At 53.1% G+C, this 22,389-nt stretch overlaps 1 protein-coding gene across 2 annotated transcripts in view; it reads left to right on the forward strand.

Annotated features, from left to right (window-relative positions):
- The first annotated feature begins 98 nt into the window (after window positions 1–98).
- Window positions 99–22,389, forward strand: part of BMP1 (bone morphogenetic protein 1) — a 50,567-nt gene continuing 28,276 nt past the window's right edge. For both annotated transcript variants that reach the window (XM_010365357.2, XM_010365358.2), the window contains exons 1-8: window positions 99–791; window positions 8,852–8,965; window positions 11,364–11,534; window positions 11,765–11,882; window positions 12,191–12,369; window positions 13,083–13,188; window positions 14,946–15,070; window positions 15,614–15,729. In XM_010365357.2, the coding sequence (XP_010363659.2) occupies window positions 644–791; window positions 8,852–8,965; window positions 11,364–11,534; window positions 11,765–11,882; window positions 12,191–12,369; window positions 13,083–13,188; window positions 14,946–15,070; window positions 15,614–15,729 (1,077 nt within the window). In that variant the 5' untranslated portion in view covers window positions 99–643. The remainder of the gene's footprint in view (window positions 792–8,851; window positions 8,966–11,363; window positions 11,535–11,764; window positions 11,883–12,190; window positions 12,370–13,082; window positions 13,189–14,945; window positions 15,071–15,613; window positions 15,730–22,389) is intronic.

Here is a 22,389-nt window from a genome sequence, read left to right on the forward strand (position 1 = left end):
AGAAGGGGAGCGAGTGAGACGCCGGCAGAGAGACCGACCCGAGGCGGGGGCGCGGGGCAGGGGCGGCGGGAGGACCTGACAGCGTGTCCTGCGGCGGGGCGGGGGCTCGGCCCGGCGCCCGCGGGGGAGGCCGCCGCTAGAGGGCACCTCGGGAGCGACAGCCCTCCCGGCACCCCGGGGGCCCGAGCTCCCGCCCCGGCCCCGCTGCCCGCGGCCCGGGCGGCCCGAGCCCCCTCCCCGGGCGCGCGGTTCTGCGCCTTCCCCGCCCCGGCTGGCGCGCGGCCCGGCCCGGCCGAGCACTGTCCCGGCCCCGAGGGGGGCCGAGCTCGGGCGAAAACCCGCCCTCCAGCGAGCTCATTTCCCTAAAAAGGCGGGGGGGGGGGGAGCCGGAGGGAGGGAGAGAAAGAAAGAGAGAAAAAGAAGGGAAGGGAGAGGGAGACGGCTGGAGCCCGAGGACGAGCGTGGAGCGGCGGGCCGAGCGGGGGGCGGGAGACAGGAAGGAGGGAGGCGAGCGGAGGGAAGGGGAAGAGGTCGGGGAGCAAGGGCGGGAGCGGTCGCGGTCGCGATCGAGCGAACGAGCGGGCGAGGGGACGCCCTCCCCTGGCCTCCAGTGCCCCGCTTCCCTCGCCGCCTCCCCGCCAGCATGCCCGGCGTGGCCCGCCTGCCGCTGCTGCTCGGGCTGCTGCTGCTCCCGCGTCCCGGCCGGTCGCTGGACTTGGCCGACTACACCTATGACCTGGCGGAGGAGGACGACTCGGAGCCCCTCAACTACAAAGACCCCTGCAAGGCGGGTGAGCGCCCCCCGGCCCCCCGGCAGGGGGCCAGGCGGGGAGGCGCGGGCGGGTTCGGGTTTGGGGTTGGGGGAGGACAGTCCAGTGTGGGAAGCCGGGAGCTGCCTGGTTGGCAATGCAGTGGGGAACAAAAGAACGAGGGGGAGAGGGAGGGGGTTTGGGGGACTTTTCGGACTGAAGTTTTGCTGCTGTTGGTGGAAGCTGCTGCTGCTGCCGCTGCCTCTCATCTTCCCAGAGGATTCCAGGGGAAGTCTCTTTGGGTCCCGGGAAAACCGGCGGGCAAGGCGGCTTCTCCTTCTGTAGGAAACTTTTCTGGCCAAACTCCTGTGCGTGTGTGTGTGTGTGTGTGTGTGTGTTCTTTCCCCTTCTCCCCCATCTCTCCTGTTCCAGGAGCTGGGTGTTTTCCAGCCTGTCTGGGCTGCCCTGGGGCTGCACATCTGTCTGGCTTGGAGCTGGGAGGCCTGAGTCTCCAAGGAGCAGGTCCCCCAGGCCACCACCCAGCCCAAGTGGAAGAAGAAAGTTTTGCCAGGGACTCCCTGAGATCGTGCTCTCTGGGTGTCTGTCCCGTGGTTTAACCAGTAGCTGCAGCTTTCTGGGACTTAGGAGACAGCTGTCAAAGTCAGAGAAGCCAGCCCAGAAGGGGGACTTACTTTTGTCCATATGTGCCCGGACACCCCTGCCAAGGCCAAGTTGGGGCGGAAAGAGAGAAAATACAAAGAGAATCCATATATTGTATATCAGCTTTGTCACCCCCGAGACACCAGAGGCTAATTAGCCGAGGTCAGGACCCCGGAGTGTGTGTTTGCCTGTGTGTGTGTGTTCTTTGTCTCTGAAGACCCTATGTAACCCTTTCACTCCTGCTGGGTCCAGAGGGGTCCTGCCCCTGGAGTGACCAGATGGCCAGGCACTCGGGCCATTTGCCCGATTGGATGCCCCTGGGCAGGCTGTTTGGGGACACACAGGGACAAGATATCAGAACTTTTCCTCGACTTCCTGCCTCTCTGACTTTGGCTCATCTCCGAATAGCCAGAGCCAGGGGAAGTGGCATAGTTCCTAGAACTGGACTGCCTGTGTGGGGCACAAGGGGCAGAGGGGCAGGTTGCTCTAGTCCTGGCTCTTGGGACCCTGTTCAGGGACTCTCTTGGGAGGATGGCCCACAGGCAGGAATAAGAGACCATCCGTTGGAGAAGATCAGGGCAAATCCCTCAGCCCTTCCCCCTCCACGCCTGCTAGGCTGCGGGTAAACCAGGACATTCGCTGTCATCTTTCTTGCTGGGTGCTGGGAGTGGGCACAGGGCAGAGTGGACTGCCCATGGACTTTGAAGGCAGGCACATCTAGCTTTCAATCTTGACCCCGCCACTCATTATAGCTGTACTACCTCAGAATGGTAATGATCATGTCTGGACTGTCGCTTTCACACCTGTAAAATGGGACTGATTATACATCTTCCCATAGAGTTGGTGGTAAGGGTTAAATATGAGAACATACATAAAACACTTAATAGTGCTTAACACAGAGTCAGAGCTAAATAAATGTGGGCTGCCTCCTCCCTGTTTTCTGTGCCTCAGACTCTCACTTCAATTTTTTGAGGAGTGTGGGATTGCTGCTGTCTCCTTGTGCTTCTTATCCATCAATCCATCAATATCTAATATGTGCTAGGGCCTGGAATGGATGTTGTGGGAGGCACAAGCTAGGACCCTGCCCTCAAGGAGCTTACAGTCCAGTAGGGACCCAAGACACCTGCAGACATAACTAACGGCACAAACCAAGCCACACTGAGTGCCACATTGGAGAGTAGGACGCTAAAGGCTCAGGGAGTCTCCTACCCCTCTGCAGCCTGGTGGTGGCAGAGAAAAGTGATCACAGCAGGCTGGGAAGGATCTGGGGGGTCTTCATGGAGGAGGTGCAATTGGGGCCAGGCCTTAAAGAATGGGTGGGAAACCATTCTGATGTCTTTCCCTTCTTGTTGGAAATGGGAGTGATTTTCAGAGCAGCAAGAGGCTGAGGGCTCTCCCCCCAGTCTCAGGTTTCATGCTAGGGTGGGGCTGGCTGAGTTGGAGCTTCAAGTAAGGGCTCTGGAGAAAGCACTCCAACCGGGTGAAGTGAGGCTGGTGGGGCGCTGGGCCAGGCCTGGGGGCGGCTGAGAGGGCCCTGGGGCCTGACAAGACCAGGCCTTGGGTCAGATCAGGCCTCCCTCTGGGGTATGACTGATGCTTGAGATCTGCTGCCTACCTCTGGAAGAAACTCACATGGGCATTTCCTAGGCACTCACACCCACACCCCTGTGCCACTGTCTTCCAGCCACGGGCCCCTCAGCTCTGTTCTCCACGTTGCTTTCTCCTGCCTGGATTTGCTTCCTGTACCCTCTGCAGCCCTGACCTCCAGATGCTGGAGGTGATGATGGCAGGCATGCCTGTCTCTGCTTCTTTTCAAGGGCTGGAAGTGAAAGTTCCTTTGACTCCCACAGCTTACCTGTGACTTCTTGGGTTGCTCTGAGGGTAGCCAGGCCCCTTCGTTGGGCCATTACTGGTCAAGTTATGGTTGCCGTTGTGCTAAGGGCAAAATTAAGATCCTTGATACCCTGGAGAGGTTCCTGGACCTTCTGGGTGAGACCAGGACATTGGGCAGGAAGCCAAGCTGGTCTGTTTGTGTGCTCAGAGCTGGTGCACCAAACCCTCACTAGCCCTTGCCCAGGAAGATTTTGAGGCAGCCCTGATTTCCTGTATGTCAGGAAATCAGCCAAACCATGAAGGGGGTCCTTCTGCAAGATTCCCAGCACTGTTTGGCTACCCCGGGTGACTAGCCAGCAATCCCCTGGAGAGACCTTGGAGGCAGAAATTGGGACACAGTTGATGCCCTAATCAGAGAAGCCCATTGGCCTGACCCCACAGGAGTGGGGCTAGAAGCACGTCGCACACAGGGCTAGGTAGTAACCCTGTGCCAGTGTTAAAATGGGCCAGTGAGGCCCCTGCTGCCACCTCAACCTCATCTGGCAGCCCAGAGTCTGCAGGAGCAGGAGGGGGCAGCATATCCCCATCCCCACCCAAGGGGCCGCCTGGCCCAGGTTTGGACATCAGAGAGCCGCAGAGGATTAGGGTATACCCTCTGAGGTCTAGAAGTAATCTCTCCTGTCACCAGACCACACTCCCCCTCTAGACAGCTGAGTCACCTCACCCACCCAGGCCCCCTGCCCCTGAGTCATCTTCTTATTTCAGTGCCCCAAGCCAGGAGGAAAAAAACTTATACTCTCCCTGGGCCCTAGATGGGGTGGGGCGGGGCCCAGGGATTTCCCAGGAAGAAGGGATTCTTAAGAATTCTAGGCTGGGCGCAGTGGCTTATGCCTTTGGGAGGCCAAAGCGGGAGGATCACTTGAAGCCAGGAGTTTAAGACTAGCCTGGGCAACACAGCAAGACGCCCATCTCTACAAAAAACTTAAAAAATTAGCTGGGAGTGGTGTCATGCGCCTGTAGTCCCAGCTACTTGGGAGGCTTAGGTGGGAGGAGTTTGAGCTTGAGAGTTCAAGGCTGAGTACAGGAGCTGGAGACTGCAGTGAGCTATGATTGCGCCACTGTACTCTCGGCCGGGTGACAAAGCAAGACTCTGTCAAAAAAAAAAAAAAAATCTAGTTTCTCTAGAGATTTGGGAAGAAGATATTGGGGTGGGGGGAGTAGAAGCACCACTCCTCAGGCCACTAAGAACCTCCTAAGGAGATCCAAGGGAGTCAGCTAATCTCTCTCTCTCCCGTCCCTCGCTCTTTGTCTCACACAAGTGCATCCCTGTCTATTTCTAAGTGCACCCTTGTCCTTTGGGGAGTGTGGCCCATGAAACACGGTGTATGCCTGCAGTTATTTGTGTGTTTAAAAACACAAGATCCTGCATGGGAAAGTGGTTGAGTGTGTGTTTGTGCACATGCGTGGGTATGTCGCTGCCTTGTGGGCAAGCATGTTCACCCGTGTGGGCATGGGTCTTCCTGAGTACATGCAGGCATGGGTGCAAACGTGCACCTCTGCAGAAGTGTTCACATGTGATGAAGTCCATCCACATGTTTGCAAGGGTTTGTGTGTGTCATCCCCCAGCTAGAAGCTTGTGTTTGTGCCACAGGACATGCATCAGTCTTGCACATATAGCCTTGGGGCTCATTACACCAGCCAGCTTCCTCTCCTCACTTCCCAAGGAGGGGATGCCTTGCAATGCCCTGGGGGAGAAGACAGTGGAGTCCAGAGGTTGACCTGAAAGAGTGAGATTTTTCCCAGGCCCAGGCACACAGATGGGCTCAGCCACAGTGCTCCTGGCAGGTTTACAGCCAGAAAACAACACAAAAAATTTTTATCTTGTGTCGAAAATAACTACTACCCTGACCGTGACCCCAGGGCTTCCTCTGAGTAAGGAGAGACCTCCTAGACTCCTTAGCATCCAGATTCCCTTGCTTCCCCAGAGGGGAGCTCAAAAGTACAGTGCCCCAAGGCCCAGCTCCTGCCCCTAAGGCTCTCCTGTCCATCTCCTCTCTCCCCACCCCCACTCGGTTCCCACGCATTCTTCAGCCATGACATCCTCACCCCTGGAGCTCAGCAGCCAGGGCCATGCCCTGCCCTGCCTTACATTTGCTCTGCCCTGGTTCTACACTGGCCCTGGACCCGCAGGCCAGCATAGTTCTGTGGCCTCTGCACTGGGGTTTCACTCAAGGAGGGGTGGGGGCAGAGAGTGTGGGTGAGACAGCATTCCCTGAGGAGGTCTAGGGCTGACTCTGAGCTTACGGGTTGTGTTGGGATAATATTAAAGGAGTGGACAGTGCTTACTGTGCTGCGTGCTCTATGCTAAGGGGTTCGTGAATATGTCTTATTTCATGTAGTAATCCTAGGAGACAGATTCTGTTATCTAGGAGAACATTGAGCCTTAGAAGAGTTTACATGGCTTGTCAGCTAATAGTATCCAACCTGGGATTCCAAGACAGGTCTGTCTGACTCCAAAGACCTTGCCCTTTGCTCTCTGTCCAAAGGTGAGTCTAAATGTCCAGACACACCTGTATGCGATGATGCCTGTGGGTTTGGGTGTGGGAGCCTGCGGGTACAATGTCTGTGAAGGGTAAAACACGTGTGTCCGGGCATGGTGGCTCACACCTGTAATCCCAGCACTTTGGGAGGCCGAAGCAGAAGGATCACCTGTGGTCAGGAGTTCAAGACCAGCCTGACCAACAAGGTGAAACCCCGTTTCTACTAAAAAAAAAAATACAAAAATTAACTGGGCGAGGCTGAGACAGGAGAATTGCTTGAACCCGGGAGGCAGAGGTTGCACTGAGCTGAGATTGTGCCACTGCACTCCAGCCTGGGCGACAGAGTGAGACTCCATCTCAAAAAAAAAAAAAAGAAAAGAAAAAAGAAAAAAAGAGAGAAAGAAAGATATCCACAAGTCTAAGTGTGGAGGCATTCGTGTGGCACATGCACATCTATGTGAATGGCGAGTATGAACCCGCTGCTTCTTCCTTGGAGTGTACCTCCCATCCCATGTCCTTGCTAAGGCCACTCTTACATGTCACCTGGGAAGCATCTTCTGTTGCTGTCCCATCAGTTGTTGAGCCAAGGCTACCTGCCAAGGATGGCGATTTAAGTAAGAGTAGCTTTCTCATGGGTTGAAAGAGATTTGGGGCCACTTATTGGCTGATGACCTTGAGTGAGTCATTGCCCTTCATAGGCTCAAGTGTTCTGATGTCTAAAGTCAGGGAAGGGGGCTGGAGCCTAGCCACTTAGGTTATCTCTCTCTGAGAGTTTCTAATGGGGCACTCCTCTGCAAGAGCATGGTGTGGAGTGTGGCTTACTGGGCATGTTGTGGGCAGGCCATTATTAAATTAATTAATGGGAAAGCACTTTGCCAATTGGAAAGCACCACAAAAATATCAACAGACATTTACATAAGGTGTCATTATCACGACTATTATTGGCTTGAGTTCAGAGCTTGCAGCTGGTTTGTGTGTGTTGAAGCTTGTGCGTGTGTGTTTTTTAAAAACTGTGACTGTGTGTGTATTTTGTTGTGGATGTGTCTGTCTGAGTATCTATTTTTGTGTATATGTATTTGCAATAAGGATTCTAGAGAGTGCAGTGGTCGCTGGACTGGGAATGGGGAGGCCTGAGTTAATACATCCAGTTTTCCAGTGACTAGCAGTGTAGGTTCAGTTAAGTTGTTGCTTTTGGGACCTCAGTTTTCTCATCTATAAAATGGAAGTTTGGCCTCGATGACTGCCGTAGTCACTCCCACATTCTGTTGATCCTGTCCAGGTGAGGGTGTGTCTCTGGGCATGTATTTGCAAGCCAGAAGAATATCAGCGTAGCAATTCATTCATTTGAACATCCCGGAGTGTCTCCCGCCTGAAAGCGTAGTGCTGGGCGCTGCTTTTGTGTGCAAGGATGTGTGTCTCTGGCTTTGATGGCTCTGCACTGGATGGCAAGGGTGTGGATGCCACCATGTGTCCGTAGGAACATTAACCTTGGGTGTCTGATTCTGTATGTGATAAAGTCAGTGTGTGTGTGTTCACCAGTGAGGCCAACTGGGGAGGAAAAACCTGTGTAGAAGTCCTCAAGGTTAAAACAATTTGTGTAATGCGACCGCCAGGCCTGTATAGCGCTCTGCCTGGATGAGAAGCAGATGTTGCCGTGGGTGGAACTGCAGGGAAGCTGCTGTGGGTCCCACCTCTAGCCCAGCCTCCCGCCTCCCCCAGCCCAGCTCAGCATGCAGCTCCCATATGAGCGCCTTCCAAAGCGGCCAGTTCTATGGCCTCTGCTTCCTTTTCTACAGACTTCTCAAAAGGGAGACAGACAGTTCAGCCGGGTCTCTGGAAACATCCCTCCTCAGCTCCAGATATTGGAATCGGAATGGCCTTTTAGGGAGGCTCTCTTCCCCTCTGGCCTTTCTGCTTGAGCAGCCTAAGACTTGGAATAGGAATTACTTGAGAGCTGTTAAACTTTTTCCTCCTAGCTGGGAAGCTCCCGGAAGGTATCTTCATTTTATCTTCGTTTCCCAAAGATGCTTATCTGTTCTAATGAAAATTGGTGCAATTTTATTTCCTTTTTTTTTTTTTTTTTTTTTTTGAGACAGGGTCTCACTCTGTTGCCCAGGCTGGATTGCAGTGGCATCATCTCAGCTCACTGCAGCCTTGACCTCCCGGGCTCAATTGATCCACCTGCCTTAGCCTCCAGAGTGAGTAGCTGGAACTACAGGCATGCATCACATCACCCTGCCTGGTTAATTTTTGTATTTTTTATAGAGCCTGGGTTTCACCATGTTGCCCAGGCTGATCTTGAACTCCTGAGTTTAAATGATCTGCCCACCTCGACCCTCCCAAAGTGTTGGGATTACAGGTGTGAGCCACTACACCTGGCTTATTTTATTTCATAGACCCCCCACCTTGGTTAAATTGAAACGGCGTTTGCTGAGTGAACACCACATGCTCAGCACACCCTGTTTTATTTTCTTCATAGCTCCCATTGCTATCTAGAAGACCCTAGGTCAGTATTTATTTACTTGCATATTATCGAAGGTTAGCTCCACAGGAGCAGGGGCCTCTTCTGTCTTGCTAATGACTAGGGTATTGTCTCGACCACAGTAGTATGTTAACTAAGTATTTGCTGAAGAATGATGGCTTTGTGGCTCACACCTGTATTCCCAGCCACTGGAGAGGCTGAGGAGGCTGGAGCATCACTTGAAGCCAGGATTTTGAGACCAGCCTGGGCAACATAGCAAGATCCTGCTAATTTTAAAAAATTAGCTGGGCACAGCGGTGAGACCCTATCTGCCCCACACTCCCCCAAAGAATGATGAGCTAACAGCTTGGTAGGGACTGAGCATCAGCTTTATTGGGATTTTAACTGAAAAGTAAGCATGAGCTTCCCAAGAAATTCTATAAGCTGACCCCTAACTGCCCTTCTCCTTCTTGTTCAGATGGCATTTGAGGATCACAGTTGCTGTGGAGGTTGGGGGCTGGTGCCCACAGGGGCGGGGCTAGAAGCACGTCACACCCAAGGCTGGGAAGGAGGATTAACTCAGTCCTGGCTTCTTCTTTTCTCTTTAGCTGCCTTTCTTGGGGACATTGCCCTGGACGAAGAGGACCTGAGGGCCTTCCAGGTACAGCAGGCTGCGGATCTCAGACAGCACACAACTCGTAAGTCCTCCATCAAAGGTGCAGGTAAGTCAGGTGCCAAAGGGCCCTCTGTGTCCTAGAAATAAATTCCAGTCTTAGGGAAACAAAGACTCTCCCTGTTCCCAGCCAGGCCCTCCCAGGACAGAGGCCATGAGCTTGACCCCAGCATATGGGCCTATCTTCCCTCGGGATCTCTTCATCCCTTCCCCAGAGGAGTAGTAAATACAGACATCCCCAGCAACTAAGAACTGACATTCTTTCTGCTTACAGTTTACAAACCACTTTCAAAAGTATTGTCTAGCCTGACTGTCCCCATCCACCTTTAAAGGTGGTGTCAGGACAACTCCTGTTTGACAGGTCCTAGAAACTAAGACTCACAGAGGTAAAGTGACCTGCCCAGGATCACACAGCTAGTGAGTGGCAGAGCTGGGACAGGAACCTGAGCTTTCTCACTCCAGATCTTGACACTCTGCCCAACACTGCAATCCCTCCTGGGCTCTCCTGTTCCCACTTTGCAAGTTTCTGTGCATCCTCTGAGGCCCATCTCAGGAGCTTCTCCTATTCATCTTTCCCAGTTGCCCCCCAAACATGACTATCCCTCCATTTTCCCTGTTTTCTCCCTCGTCTGTGCTCACACTGTTACCCTGTCATTTATCACACCATATTGAAAGGATTTGCCCCTATGTCTCCTTAGCTGGACTCAAAGCTATTTAAGGTCAGGGATGCTTTCTTCTTATCCTTGATTGTGGTCCAAACTCCTAAAAATTCACGTGGTACTTGTGCATGGATGCGGGAATGGGAGGGATGAGGGCCTGGGCTGTGTCTGTTCTCTCCAGGCCCTCACTGCTCTGTAGAAGGGTGAAAGCTCCTCACTGCCAATGCTGATGTTTGAGACATGGTCCTGAGAGCACACAAATAGCCCTCCCCTTCCCAAAGGGCAGGGGCAGGGATTTTTTTTTTTTTGAGACAGGGTCTCACTCTGTTACCTAGGCTAGAATGCAGTGGCACCATTTTGGCTCACTGCAACCTCTGCCTCCTGAGTTCAAGTCATTCTCGTGCCTCAGCCTCCCAAGTAACTGGGACCACAGGCATGCAACACCATGCCGGGCCAATTTTTTATATTTTTAGTAGACACGGGATTTCACGGTGTTGGCCAAGCTGGTCTCGAACTCCTGGCCTCAGGTGATCCATCCTCCCTGGCCTCCCAAAGTGCTGGGATTACAGGCGTGAGCCACCACGCCAAAGGGCAGGGATTCTTATTGAGGGCCTGCTCTTGGAACACTGTGGTGTGCCTGAAGTTGTCCTGTCCAGCTTGAGGGAAGATCCTGATGTGGGTACCTTATGGAATAAGGGTAGGTGGCATTGGAGGGTGACCTGGTGGCCTGCTAACAAGTAAGGCTCATGTGACCTTAGTGGGGACTAGTAGGTATGGCACAAGGGAAAGCTGCATGGAAGGGTCCCCTGCTCACCTACCAGGTGACTTTGGGCAAAGCTTTGGCTTTAGTTTCCTCATGTGCCAAATACAATATGACACTTGCCCACATGCCTTAGAGCTCCTATGTCAAATGCAAACATGAATTTGGGAAACCAAAAGAAGGCATAGAGTTCTGAATGTTCCACAAATGTCAAGGTTTATTCAATGAGAAGGGATATTTTCCTAATCTCAGAGCCCCACAATTCCTAGAACATGAGTGTACCTTTGTTCTCTTTTATGATTATTGTCAATTCTCACTGTTTGTGGAAGTTATAGAATAACTTTATACTTACTCTGTACAGTCACTGAAAACACTAGCAAATACTGACCCATTGCTCCTAGGGAAAATACAGGGTCAGGTTCCTTCAAGCCTCTGGTCACATTTTTGTCAACTGATCAATGCATCACCTTGTTTTATGAGTGTTTCTTTATAAAGATACCTTGCTTAATATGGAGCTAATTAATTAACATCGAACTCACCACCAACAGCACTCTAACTCATGCCTCAAAGAAGCTTACCTAGCACATGTATGTTCTCTGTCAGGCACATCACAGCCTTCTTGCCCTTGGGAACGCCAGAGAGCCCTTCAGCGTTATGCTCAGGGGCTGTTTTAAACAGCAAAACCCTCAACAAAGCGCACAAAAACGCAAAAAAAACAGGGCACTTTAACTAGACCTCAAAAAGGACCCTTGTTTATACAATGGGAGCCAAAAGCAGAAGGCAGAGCATTGAATTGTTCGACCTCAGCTAGGAACATGCATGTTGGGTGACTGAAATTTTTCACTGCTCTGCAAATGTCCACAAATGACCGTGAAAGCCCTGGAAGTATTGATTTTGGGGGCTGTGAATAAATTTTAGCCAGTAGGCAAATTTGCAAGCGTAGAATCCATGAAAAATGAGGTTTGACTATGCTTTTGTTTTCCTCGTCTTCCTCTCCACTCACTAGCCACCATACCTTCCTCTTTCAGTTCCAGGAAACACTTCTACCCCCAACTGCCAGAGCACCAACGGGCAGCCTCAGAAGGGAGCCTCTGGGAGATGGAGAGGGAGATCCCGTAGCCGGCGGGCGGCAACGTCCCGACCAGAGCGTGTGTGGCCCGATGGGGTCATCCCCTTTGTCATTGGGGGAAACTTCACTGGTGAGCGTGCTATTGTGGGGCCCAGGATGCAGCCAGCTTTTGGGCCTGGCCTTGGGGCAGCCCTGCCAGGCATGGAGGCGTGGGTGCCATCTGCAGCCCGAGTGCCCACACTTTCCTTTCCGGTCAGTCTGCTCTCAGAATGGCTGTGACTCTTCTATGGTGGGTAGGGGGTGGGTAGGGGGTGAGACCGCCTGGACACCGTGGCAACCTGTCTTCCTTCCTCCTGGCAGGTAGCCAGAGGGCAGTCTTCCGGCAGGCCATGAGGCACTGGGAGAAGCATACCTGTGTCACCTTCCTGGAGCGCACGGACGAGGACAGCTATATTGTGTTTACCTATCGACCTTGCGGGTGAGCAGGAAGCCCTAGGCACTACACCTTCCGCCGTTGCCCCAACCCAGGTTCTCCCCTGGGCACTGCCACTGCCCCCAGCTGGGCACAGCCCTGGGTCCCTTCGTCCCCTCCTGCTATGGGGCATCTCCTCAGGAACTGCCCCTTGTGTGGCTGTGACCTCCAGCACACAGCCTGGGCACTCGGCGCTCAGGGCCCACCTCCCCTCCGCTCCCCTCCCCCTCGACCCCCGGCAGCCTGGCCCCGCCCCTGAGTGGATGCACTCCCCCAGCTCGGGACCGCCCCCCTGAGCTGGCCCCGCCCTCCAGGTGCTGCTCCTACGTGGGTCGCCGTGGCGGGGGCCCCCAGGCCATCTCCATCGGCAAGAACTGTGACAAGTTCGGCATCGTGGTCCACGAGCTGGGCCACGTCGTCGGCTTCTGGCACGAACACACTCGGCCAGACCGGGACCGCCACGTTTCCATCGTTCGTGAGAACATCCAGCCAGGTAGGTACCTGCCCCTCGGTGCGGCCTTGGTGGGCGGCTCCTACCCCAACCCCCACCTCCAGGGACCCTGGGGGCAGTGGGAGCCGCTCCTGCCAGCCGTCATCGCCTGGGCCCTCAGCGCTACCCTCAGCCTGGGTTGAGCCAGCCCTTGCCTTAGAGGCATTTCCTCCTCCGTGGCAGATCAAGGACCTGCATCCGTTGTGGAGCTGCTCTGGGGGGCTGGGCCAGGTCCTGGTCCTGGACAGCGGTAGCCCGGGCAGCCTCTAGGGTGGGGCATGGGCGTAGTGGGCCCGTCCTGGGGACTGCTCAGGCCTTTCTCCCCACCTTTGCCCACTTTCTGTCCTCTGCCTGGTCTGCCCTCTGAGGGCTTTTCTCTCATTTTCTCGATATCTCTGTCCCTCCCTTCTTACCTCCTCCCTCTCTCTCAGGCGTTCTCCACTCTTCACTGCTTCCTTCTCAGCTGTGGCTCTAGAAATGGGTGCTTTCTTTCCATGTTCCCTTGAGTCCTCCATTCACCAGGCCCTCTGCTGGATAGGACTCTTCCTGAGACCCTCCCCGCTCCCCAGGCTCCCCTTGGCTGCTCCCCGGACCCTCAGGTAGGGGGGCCCTCTTAGATACAGGAAGGACCCTATTCCTGCCCTGGAAAGGGAGTGTTGCACCCCAGGCAGACCCACTCCCTCCCTCCCCACACACCCTTTTCCTGATCTTCTCAGGGCAGGAGTATAACTTCCTGAAGATGGAGCCTCAGGAGGTGGAGTCCCTGGGGGAGACCTATGACTTTGACAGCATCATGCATTACGCTCGGAACACGTTCTCCAGGTAGGAGATGGCGTCAGGGCTGGGCCTCTGCTGGGGCAGCCCCACCCTGCCCTCTGTAGGCCATTCTCCTTCTGCCTCCCACTTCTGGGGCAGTGACCCAGGAAAAGAGTGGCCATCTGGGGGACTGTGGCCTCCAAGCAGAGGGTCCATGGATGCTGCCTGCCCTCCTGTCCTCTTCCATGGGTGGGGCTGTGGCAGGGCCTTACCACGGTGTGCACCCAGGGCACCTGGCAGAGGAGGCTGAACCCAACCACTCTGCAAGCCAAGCAGGGTGGGGTAGCCTCAAACTATCAGCCCAAAGGGTGCTGAGCTTTTATTTGTGGGCCATTTGTTTGTTTTTGTTTTTGTTTGAGACAGGGTCTTGCTCTGTCACCTAGGCTGGAGTGCAGTGGCACAGTCATGGCTCACTGCAGCCTCAAACTCCTAGGCTCAAGCAATTGTCCCGTCTCAGCCTCCTGAGTAGCTAGGACGACAGGTGCACGCCACCATGACTTTTTTTTAGAGATGGGGTCTCACTATATTGCCCAGGCTGGTCTCGAACTCCTGGGCTCAAGCAATCCTCCCACTTCGGCTTCCCAAAATGCTGAGATTACAGGCATGAGCCACCATGCCCAGCCATTCCTTTTTAATTAGTCTGCTTTTTTTTTTTTTCTTTCTGTAATTGGCCAGTTTGCATGAAGCCAGTCCCCTGCCCTGGACTAGCCCCCATGCCCAACTCCAAAGCACATCCTCCTTATCCGATGCCCAGGTCCCCAGAAGCCACAACCAGAACCCTCGAAGGTGGTGGCCCAGCCTCCCCTCCCCCAAGCTTCTCCTTAGCAGAGTGTGGGAAATGGTGCCTCCCTCCTCCTCACACTCCTTCCTGGCCTGGCCATTCCCAGGCCTGGTGCTTTGCTCATCCTCTGTCTGTGTCCCAGACAGTGGCCCTGCCCCCTCTTCTCAGTGCTTCTACCCAATCCACTTTTCCTGCCTGCAGACCTGCAGGAACAGAGACCAAGGAGGGGTGGTGAGGTCATTCTGCCCCCCACACCCACAGACCCGGCCTCACATTTCCCACCACATCCCACCGCACCCCCTGCTGTGATCCACCCAGCTGGGTGTGAGTCAGGGGCCCTGGGGAGGTGGAGGGCTGCCTGCCTTCCCTTCACTCTGCTCCTCCCAGTGCAAACACCCAGGATTCAGAAGGGAGGAATGGGGGGTACAGGAGACACTGATAGATGGGGAGCTGGTGGGGCTGTCCCCGGGGCTTGGTCTGGCTGCAGTGGAATCTGCCTTTGGCCTTGTTCCAGATGCATTCAGATGCAGCCTGTGCCAGCGGGGTGAGTAGCTGGCCTAGGGAGTCCTGGGAGAAGTTTAGTTAGGGCTGGAGCAGCATGAGGGGCTGCAGAAGCAGGGGCCCAGTGGGGTTGGAAAGATGACCCGCTAGGGGTCTGTAGCTTTCCTGGGGTTGGGAGTTGTGGCCAGCCTGAACTGGGGGCACCAGTGGGTCTCAGGGCACCCTGGACCTGCATCCCTGACCTCCCAAAGTGTTCCTGGGGCTCCCCCGACTCCTGTGGTGTGGCTGCCACGGAGCAGGGTGGCTGCTGGTCAGTGGGCAGTGTAATGACAGGGTGAGACGTCTCCACCCGGCCCTGACCCTGCTGAGGAATGTCTGAGCTCCAGCAGGGTCGCGACTTGTGGGTACGGATGGGCATACCACCCACTCCCTGCCCACTGTCCATAAGACGCTCACCCTTCCTTCTCTCCCTCTTCTTCAGGGGCATCTTCCTGGATACCATTGTCCCCAAGTATGAGGTGAACGGGGTGAAACCTCCCATTGGCCAAAGGACACGGCTCAGCAAGGGGGACATTGCCCAAGCCCGCAAGCTTTACAAGTGCCCAGGTCAGGGCAGAGAAGGGATGGGTGAAGGCGTGGAAGGCAGGGCCTGAGGGAGGCAGAGGCCAGGTGCCTGGTGCCACCAAGAAGGCTTAGGCTGCAAGTTTTAGAGAATGGTGTGGCGGGGGAGGGGACCCCATAGGAGGGGCAGTGTCCAAGTGAAGGAGGCCACTGGGGGTAGGCTCAGGTGGTGGTCAGAAGCTGAGCCGCCACCTTCTGAGGGTCTGTAGGGGCAGAAGTGGGGAAGAACAGAGCAATCCTAGGAGAGGGAGGTGGTGGCCAGAGCCCCACCAAGGGAGCTTGACCTTAACTCTGGAACCCATATTGCCTTCACAAACAGGGCAGCACTGGGCTGGGAGGTAGGATGGCGTGTGCTGTATGTAAGGCGGAGGGGGTGGATCTTACAGGGACAGGACTGCTGCAGACACCCTCCCACTCCTTGGGCATTCTCCCCTCCGCCAGAGGATGCCAGGGCTCAGGGGTGGGTGAGCCAGAAGGTGGGGGGATTTGGCGCCTGCAGCCCTGCCCTGTCATTTCCTTTCCTCACAGCCTGTGGAGAGACCCTGCAAGACAGCACAGGCAACTTCTCCTCCCCTGAATACCCCAACGGCTACTCTGCTCACATGCACTGCGTGTGGCGCATCTCCGTCACACCCGGGGAGAAGGTACGTGTGGGCTCGGCCTCTGAGCCTTCCCCTCCCCTGCGGGTCCCCATACTTCAGGGACTTCTCCCACGGTGGGGATCAATATGGGTACCAGCGACCTACCTGGTTACCGTAAATGCATTGAGTCCACAGTGCTGATGGAGCACTGCTGTGGGAAGGGGCTCCCGGCATTCACCGCCTTCCCTGGCATCTCCCAATAATTGTAAATTAGTGTTAATTTGCAGATAGCACTTACTATGTAGGTCTATTTTGACTATCTAGTTCTTCTTGGGTGCTTTTCCTACATCACCTCTTTTAGTTTTTATGGCTACCTCCACCTTTATTTTACAGATGAGGAAACTGAGGCACAGGGTGGTTAAGTAACTTGCCCAAGGTCCCACAGCTGACAAGGACTAAGGCGGGATTAGAGCCCTTCTCAGGTCTGGGTTCCCTTGGATTAGCTGCTCAGCCTGACCCTCAACTCTCATCCATCTCATCAGGGCTTGGGCCAGGGGCTCCTGAAGGGCTCTTCCCAATTCTGACAGGCTCTGGTCCTGGGAACAATTAAGGAATGATAGAAGTGTCTCCAGCAGGATGCTGCCTGGTGGGTCTCTCCTTCCCACCCACCCTTCCTCTTGCTCAGGCCAGGACCCTCCAGTCTTTGCTCTGTGGGCCTGATTTTTTGTGCCTGGCTCTCCACTGGCACTCTATTTCTCCTTCCTCTACCTGTCACCTGCTACATCAGTTCTGATCCATAGAGAAAGTTCAGCTCCACCTTCTGTCTTACCGTGTGGGGAAGTGCCCGGTTCTCATACTTGCTGCCACGGGGGGCTGCCTTCGGGCACCCTACGGGATCGGGTCAGAGCTGTCTCCATCCTCACAGTGTAGCTTGGACGTGACCTCCTTCAGGGAGCCTTCCCTACTCATTACTAATTGGTGGCAAGCAGGGTGGACACCGAGTGTGGGGAGGGCCCCCAAGCCTGTCCGGTCAGGTTTCCCACTGCATGGTTGATTATCCCTGTTTGAATACCTAAGGTGATGAGAGGCTCACTACTTTTCGGAATAATTCATTCTGTTCTCTAGCCAGCTCTTTTTTTATTTTTTCTTGAGATGGAATCTCACTCTATCACCCAAGCTGGAGTGCAGTGGTGCGATCTCAGCTCACTGCAACCTCTGCCTCCCAGGCTCAAGCGATCCTCCCACCTCAGCCTCTCGAGTAGCTGGGACTGCAGATGTGCGCCACCATGACCGGCCAATTTTTTTTCTATTTTTGGTTGAGACAGGGTTTCGCCATGTTGTGCAGGGTGGTCTCGAACTCCTGACCTTAAGTGATCCTCCTGGCTTAGGCTTCCAAAGTGTTGGAATTACAGGCGTGAGCCACCACACCTGGCCTGTAGCCAGGTCTTAATGTCAACATCTCTTCTTCTCCCTCAAGCTCCTTACTGGCTCCAGTACTTTCCTCAAGAGCAATTTAGGATAACTCACTCCCTCTTTCCCATGTCAGCCCTCGTAACGTGGGGAGATTACTCCCATCCCTCCTTAGATCCATTCACGGTCTTTTCACAGAGTCTGGACCTCTGCACCAACCCCAGACCTTCTCTGTCCTTCATATTTTTATTGCTCCCAAGAATGAGCTACAAGCCTTTCTTTTCCTTGAGTGGGGCACGGTTCTTAATGTCATAGTGCAGCGTTGAGCTGGAATCGATTCTATTATTGGTTGCATTGTTCAGTTCGACATCTCAAGATCATTTTGAATCAGAATATCACCATCCATCAGGTAGCCCTCCTCTTACCTCTGCCATGAGCTCCTTTGATAAACATGTCTTCTAGGTCTGCATCCTGGCCTTTGGTCAAAACATAGAACAGCACACAAACCAAAGAAGAACCAAGATTTCCCTCCAAATTGACATTAATCTGTTAATCTAGGCTTTGAGAAGAGTTATTACATCAGTTATGATGCCACTTAAGGTCAGTACTATCCAGCCACAGGTGACCACCAGTTGACCAGGATGTGCGCTCCTTCTGAGACCATACCTTGGTCATCTTTCTATCCTTGGCCCAGGAAGTGTTTCATAAATGCTGAATACGTGAGATGCAATGCCTTACCAAATTAAATCTCCTGTTCCACCAATTGATAAAACCCCTTTAAAAAGGAAGACAAATGTGTTCGACTTGCTTTGTTTCCAGTGAACACAAACTGGCTCCTAGTCATCAAGTGTTTCTTTTCTAAATGGTCACAGAGCATCTGTTTCATTGGGGATTGACGTTTGGCCCAGTGCTTTGCAATTCCCAGAATCCGCTCCTTACTCTCCTCCCAGTACACACACCCCTTTGAAGACTGGGAAAGCTTTTACTCTGAGTCCTGCAGATTACACATGCTGATCACATCTGCAAATTATTTGACTGTCTCCTCTGATGTCATTGATGAGCTTGGAGGCAAAAATCAATGTAGCGAGATGCTCACAGGCTCTCCTCCTTCTGTGTTATTGAGCTTCTATTTCCTTTTCAAACAATGCTTATTTTCATTTATTGTAATTTGAAGATCATTCTTACGTAGGACAGATTTTTATTGAGAGCTGAGTAATTCTGGCTTCACTCTTGGTTGACATTCTACCATCTTCCCTTAAAAGTGAATCCCGTTCTTCCTGTTCTGAATCTCTCTTAAAAATGGCAATTCTGGCCAGTATGTGGCCCACGCCTGTAATCCCAACACTTAGGGAAGCTGAGGCAGGAGGATCACTTGAGGCTAGGAGTTTGAGACCAGCCTGGCTAACATAGCAGAACACCATCTCTACAAAAAATTTTAAAAATTAGCTGGGTGTCTGGTGGGTGCTGGTAGTTCCAGCTACTCGGGAGGCTGAGGTGGGACAATTGCTTGAGCCTGGGAGTTCAAGGCTGCAGTGAGTTATGATTACACCACTACACTCATGCCAGAGGAACAGAGCAAGATCTTGTCTCAAAACAACAACAAAAAATTGCATTCCTTTTGTGCTGTCTTCTACCAGCTATGCCCTGGCTTCCTTGTTTCCCTCTAGAGGGTTCCCATTACTCCAGCCTTGGGAAATCTCACCCACCGATAATAATAGCAATAACTAACTGATTGAACATATGATTGAGCAGCTATGTGCTAAATTATTATTATTATTATTATTTGAGACAGAGTTTCATTCTTGTTGTGCAGGCTGGAGTGCAATGGCACAATCTCAGCTCACCGCAACCTCCTCAGCCTCCTGAGTAGCTGGGATTACAGGCATGTGCCACCACACCCAGCTAATTTTGTATTTTTAGTAGAGACAGAGTTTCTCCATGTTGGTCAGGCTGGTCTCGAACTCCCGGCCTCAGGTGATTCGCCCGCCTCGGCCTCCCAAAGTGCTGGGATTACAGACGTGAGCCACCACACCTGGCCATGTTAAATTCTTTATGTGTGTTATGTCCAACATTATCGCACAGCAACATTATGGGCCAGATGCTAGCATTATCCCTGTTTTGGATATGAGAAAACAGGCTTGGAAAAATTTAGTAACTTCTCCAAAATTACACAAAATTGGATTATGACACAAGAGTCGGTGATTGCGATACTATGTGTGTTCTAAAGCCCTGCTGCATTTCGACAATGACTTTAGTGCTCTTCAGCAAACCTGTGTGCCTACTATGTGCCCAGCACTGGGCCAGCCACCGGAAATGTACAGACGCACAAGACAGTCCCTGGCCCTGAGTAGCGGAGTCAGGTGGCACGCTAGCCTTCCTGTCCGGGAGTTTTATGCATTCGACAGGGATGTGGCATCTGGGCTAGGATCAGCTTCCTTCCCTGTTCTTCCTGGCTGGCCTGGGCTGGCACTAGTCTCTCTAGTAGACACACATGGCCTTGCCCTCAAAGCCTCTCTCTCTGCCTTGGGCCTGCTTCCACCGTGATTCCCAGAGGACTCCTGTCCTTTTTTTCAGAAGCCTGCCTGGAGCTGCAGAAAGAGAAAAGGGCTAAGTATAAAAATTCCAGATTAATCAACGAGTGGTTGTAGAAGTACATGAAGTAAAAACTAGCCACAGTCCTGAATGAAATTGGAGAGTTGTAAGGGAAACCAAGTGACACCCTGGGGACATGAACATTGAAAGGGCCTACAGAGCCTGGTGTAGTAGAATACTAATGGCCTCTCTATTGTTTAACGATTATGTACCACAGAAAGCATTAGGCACCTTACATGCAGGACCGCAAAGCATTAGGCACCTTACATGCAGGACCTCGCTATTCCCTGTAACACTTTTACGACCTAGGTACTATTGACCCTACTGTACAGCCAAGAGAATGGAGGCTTCAAGCGCTTGAATAAACCTACCCAAGTTTACACAGGTAGTAGTGGTGAAATTGGCATTCGGTTCTAGGACTTTCTGACTCCAAAGTCTATGGTCTTTCAAAGGTAAACCTGAAATAATGCCACCTGCTTTAGTGGATGGACTTTGACATCTATTTTAGCTGTGGAGAAGTTGTTTTTCATTTGCCTCCCAGTTCTCAGCTTATTGCCAGAAATGTGAATGATGAGTAAATCTTACCATGTACAATTGATTTTGCCTGTCTTGGGTATGTCAAAGTGAAAGAGTCAACTGGAAAGCCTTCTTTTCGGATCCCCCGAGTCTATACTCATGTAACTAGCAGCTGGCGCGGAGAGGACTGACAGTGGTTCCCCGAGCAACACAGGAGAACCTTTATGAGGAGAAGACGGTTTTAAGAAGGGAATCGGCTGAGTACGGTGGCTCACGCCTGTAATCCCAGCACTTTGGGAGGCCGAGGCGGGCGGATCACTTGAGGTCAGGGGTTTGAGACCAGCCTGGCCAACATAGTGAAACCCCGTTTCTACTAAAAATACAAAAATTAGCTGGGCGTGGTGGTGCATGCCTGTAGTCCCAGCTACTCGGGAGGCTGAGGCAGGAGAATTGCTGGCGCAAACCCGGGAGATGGAGGTTGCAGTGAACCGAGATCGTGCCACTGCACTCCAGCCTGGGCGAGAGTAAGACTCAGTCTCAAAAAAGAAAAAAAAAAAAAAAAGAAGGGAATCATGGTCAGCAGATCAAACATTTGCAGAGGAGCCAAGAAGATAAGAACTTTTAGAGCTGGCAGTATCCACCCTCGTTCCCATCCCTGCCTCCTGATATGCTACCTGTTCTTCAAGGTCCAACCTAAATTCTTTTTTTTTTTTGAGACTGAATCTCACTCTGTCGCCCAAGCTGGAGTGCAGTGGCATGATCTCAGCTCACCTTGACCTCTGCCCCCCGGGTTCAAGCAATTCTTGTGCCTCAGCCTCCCTAGTAGCTGGGATTACAGGCACCTGCCATTGCCTCCGGCTAATTTTTGTATTTGTAGTAGAGACGCAGTTTCACCATCTTTTTTTTTTTTTTTTTTTTTTTTGAGACGAAGTCTCACTCTTGTCCCCTAGGCTGGAGTACAATGGCACGATCTCAGCTCAATGTAACCTCCGCCTCCTGGGTTCAAGCGATTCTCCTGCCTCAGCCTCCCGAAGTAGCTGGGATTACAGGCGTGTGCCACCATGCCCGGTAATTTTTGTATTTTTAGTAGAGACAGGGTTTCACCATGTTGGCCAGGCTGGTCTCGAACTCCTGACCTCAGGTGATCCACCCATCTCGGCCTCCCAAAGTGCTTGGATTATAGGCATGACCCACCACGCCCAGCCCAACCCAAATTCTTAATGCCTTCCCTGACTTCCACATCCCCAGCCAGGCCAAAGGGATCCCTGCCTTCTCTGCAAAGCCTGTGCTGGATCCTACCCAAGTTCTGCGTCTTGAAGGGTGTGGGGCTCTGAGGATGAAGGGAAAATGGACACTTGTCCTTCAACAGTTGCTGAGCAGAATTGCTTGGCAGGCCCAAGGAAGCCATGTGGAGGATTGGTGGAGGCTGTAACTTTAAGAGCCAGAGTGCCTGAGTTTGACTTCACAGCTGTGCCATGTACTGGCTGTGTGGTCTTGGGGAAGTTGCTTAACCTCTCTGTGCCTCTGTTTCCCCGTCTATCTACATATATACTTTTTGAGATGGAGTCTCACTCTGTTGCCCAGACTGGAGCGCAGTGGCGTGATCTCGGCTTACTGCAACCCCCACCTCTGGGTTCAAGCAATTCTTTTGTCTCAGCCTTCCAAGTACCTGGGACTATAGGCACATGCCACCATGCCTGGCTAATTTTTGTATTTTTAGTAGAGACAGGGTTTCGCCATATTGGCCAATCTGGTCTCGAACTCCTGACCTCAGGTGATCCACCTGCCTCGGCCTCCCTAAGTGCTGGGATTACAAGTGCGAGCCTCTGTAATCTATAAACTATAAAATGAGCCTGGCGATAGTACCTACCACAAGGGAGGTGCTATCATGTTTGATCTGCTGACCATGATTCTCTTCTTAAAACCATCTCCTCGGCCGGGCGCGGTGGCTCAAGCCTGTAATCCCAGCACTTTGGGAGGCCGAGACGGGCGGATCACGAGGTCAGGAGATCGAGACCATCCTGGCTAACACGGTGAAACCCCGTCTCTACTAAAAAAATACAAAAATCTAGCCGGGCGAAGTGGCGAGCGCCTGTAGTCCCAGCTACTCGGGAGGCTGAGGCAGGAGAATGGCGTAAACCCTGGGAGGCGGAGCTTGCAGTGAGCTGAGATCCGGCCACTGCACTCCAGCCCGGGCGACAGAGC

The sequence above is a fragment of the Rhinopithecus roxellana genome, chromosome 9 (assembly GCF_007565055.1).
Source record: "Rhinopithecus roxellana isolate Shanxi Qingling chromosome 9, ASM756505v1, whole genome shotgun sequence".
NCBI lineage: Eukaryota > Metazoa > Chordata > Mammalia > Primates > Cercopithecidae > Rhinopithecus > Rhinopithecus roxellana.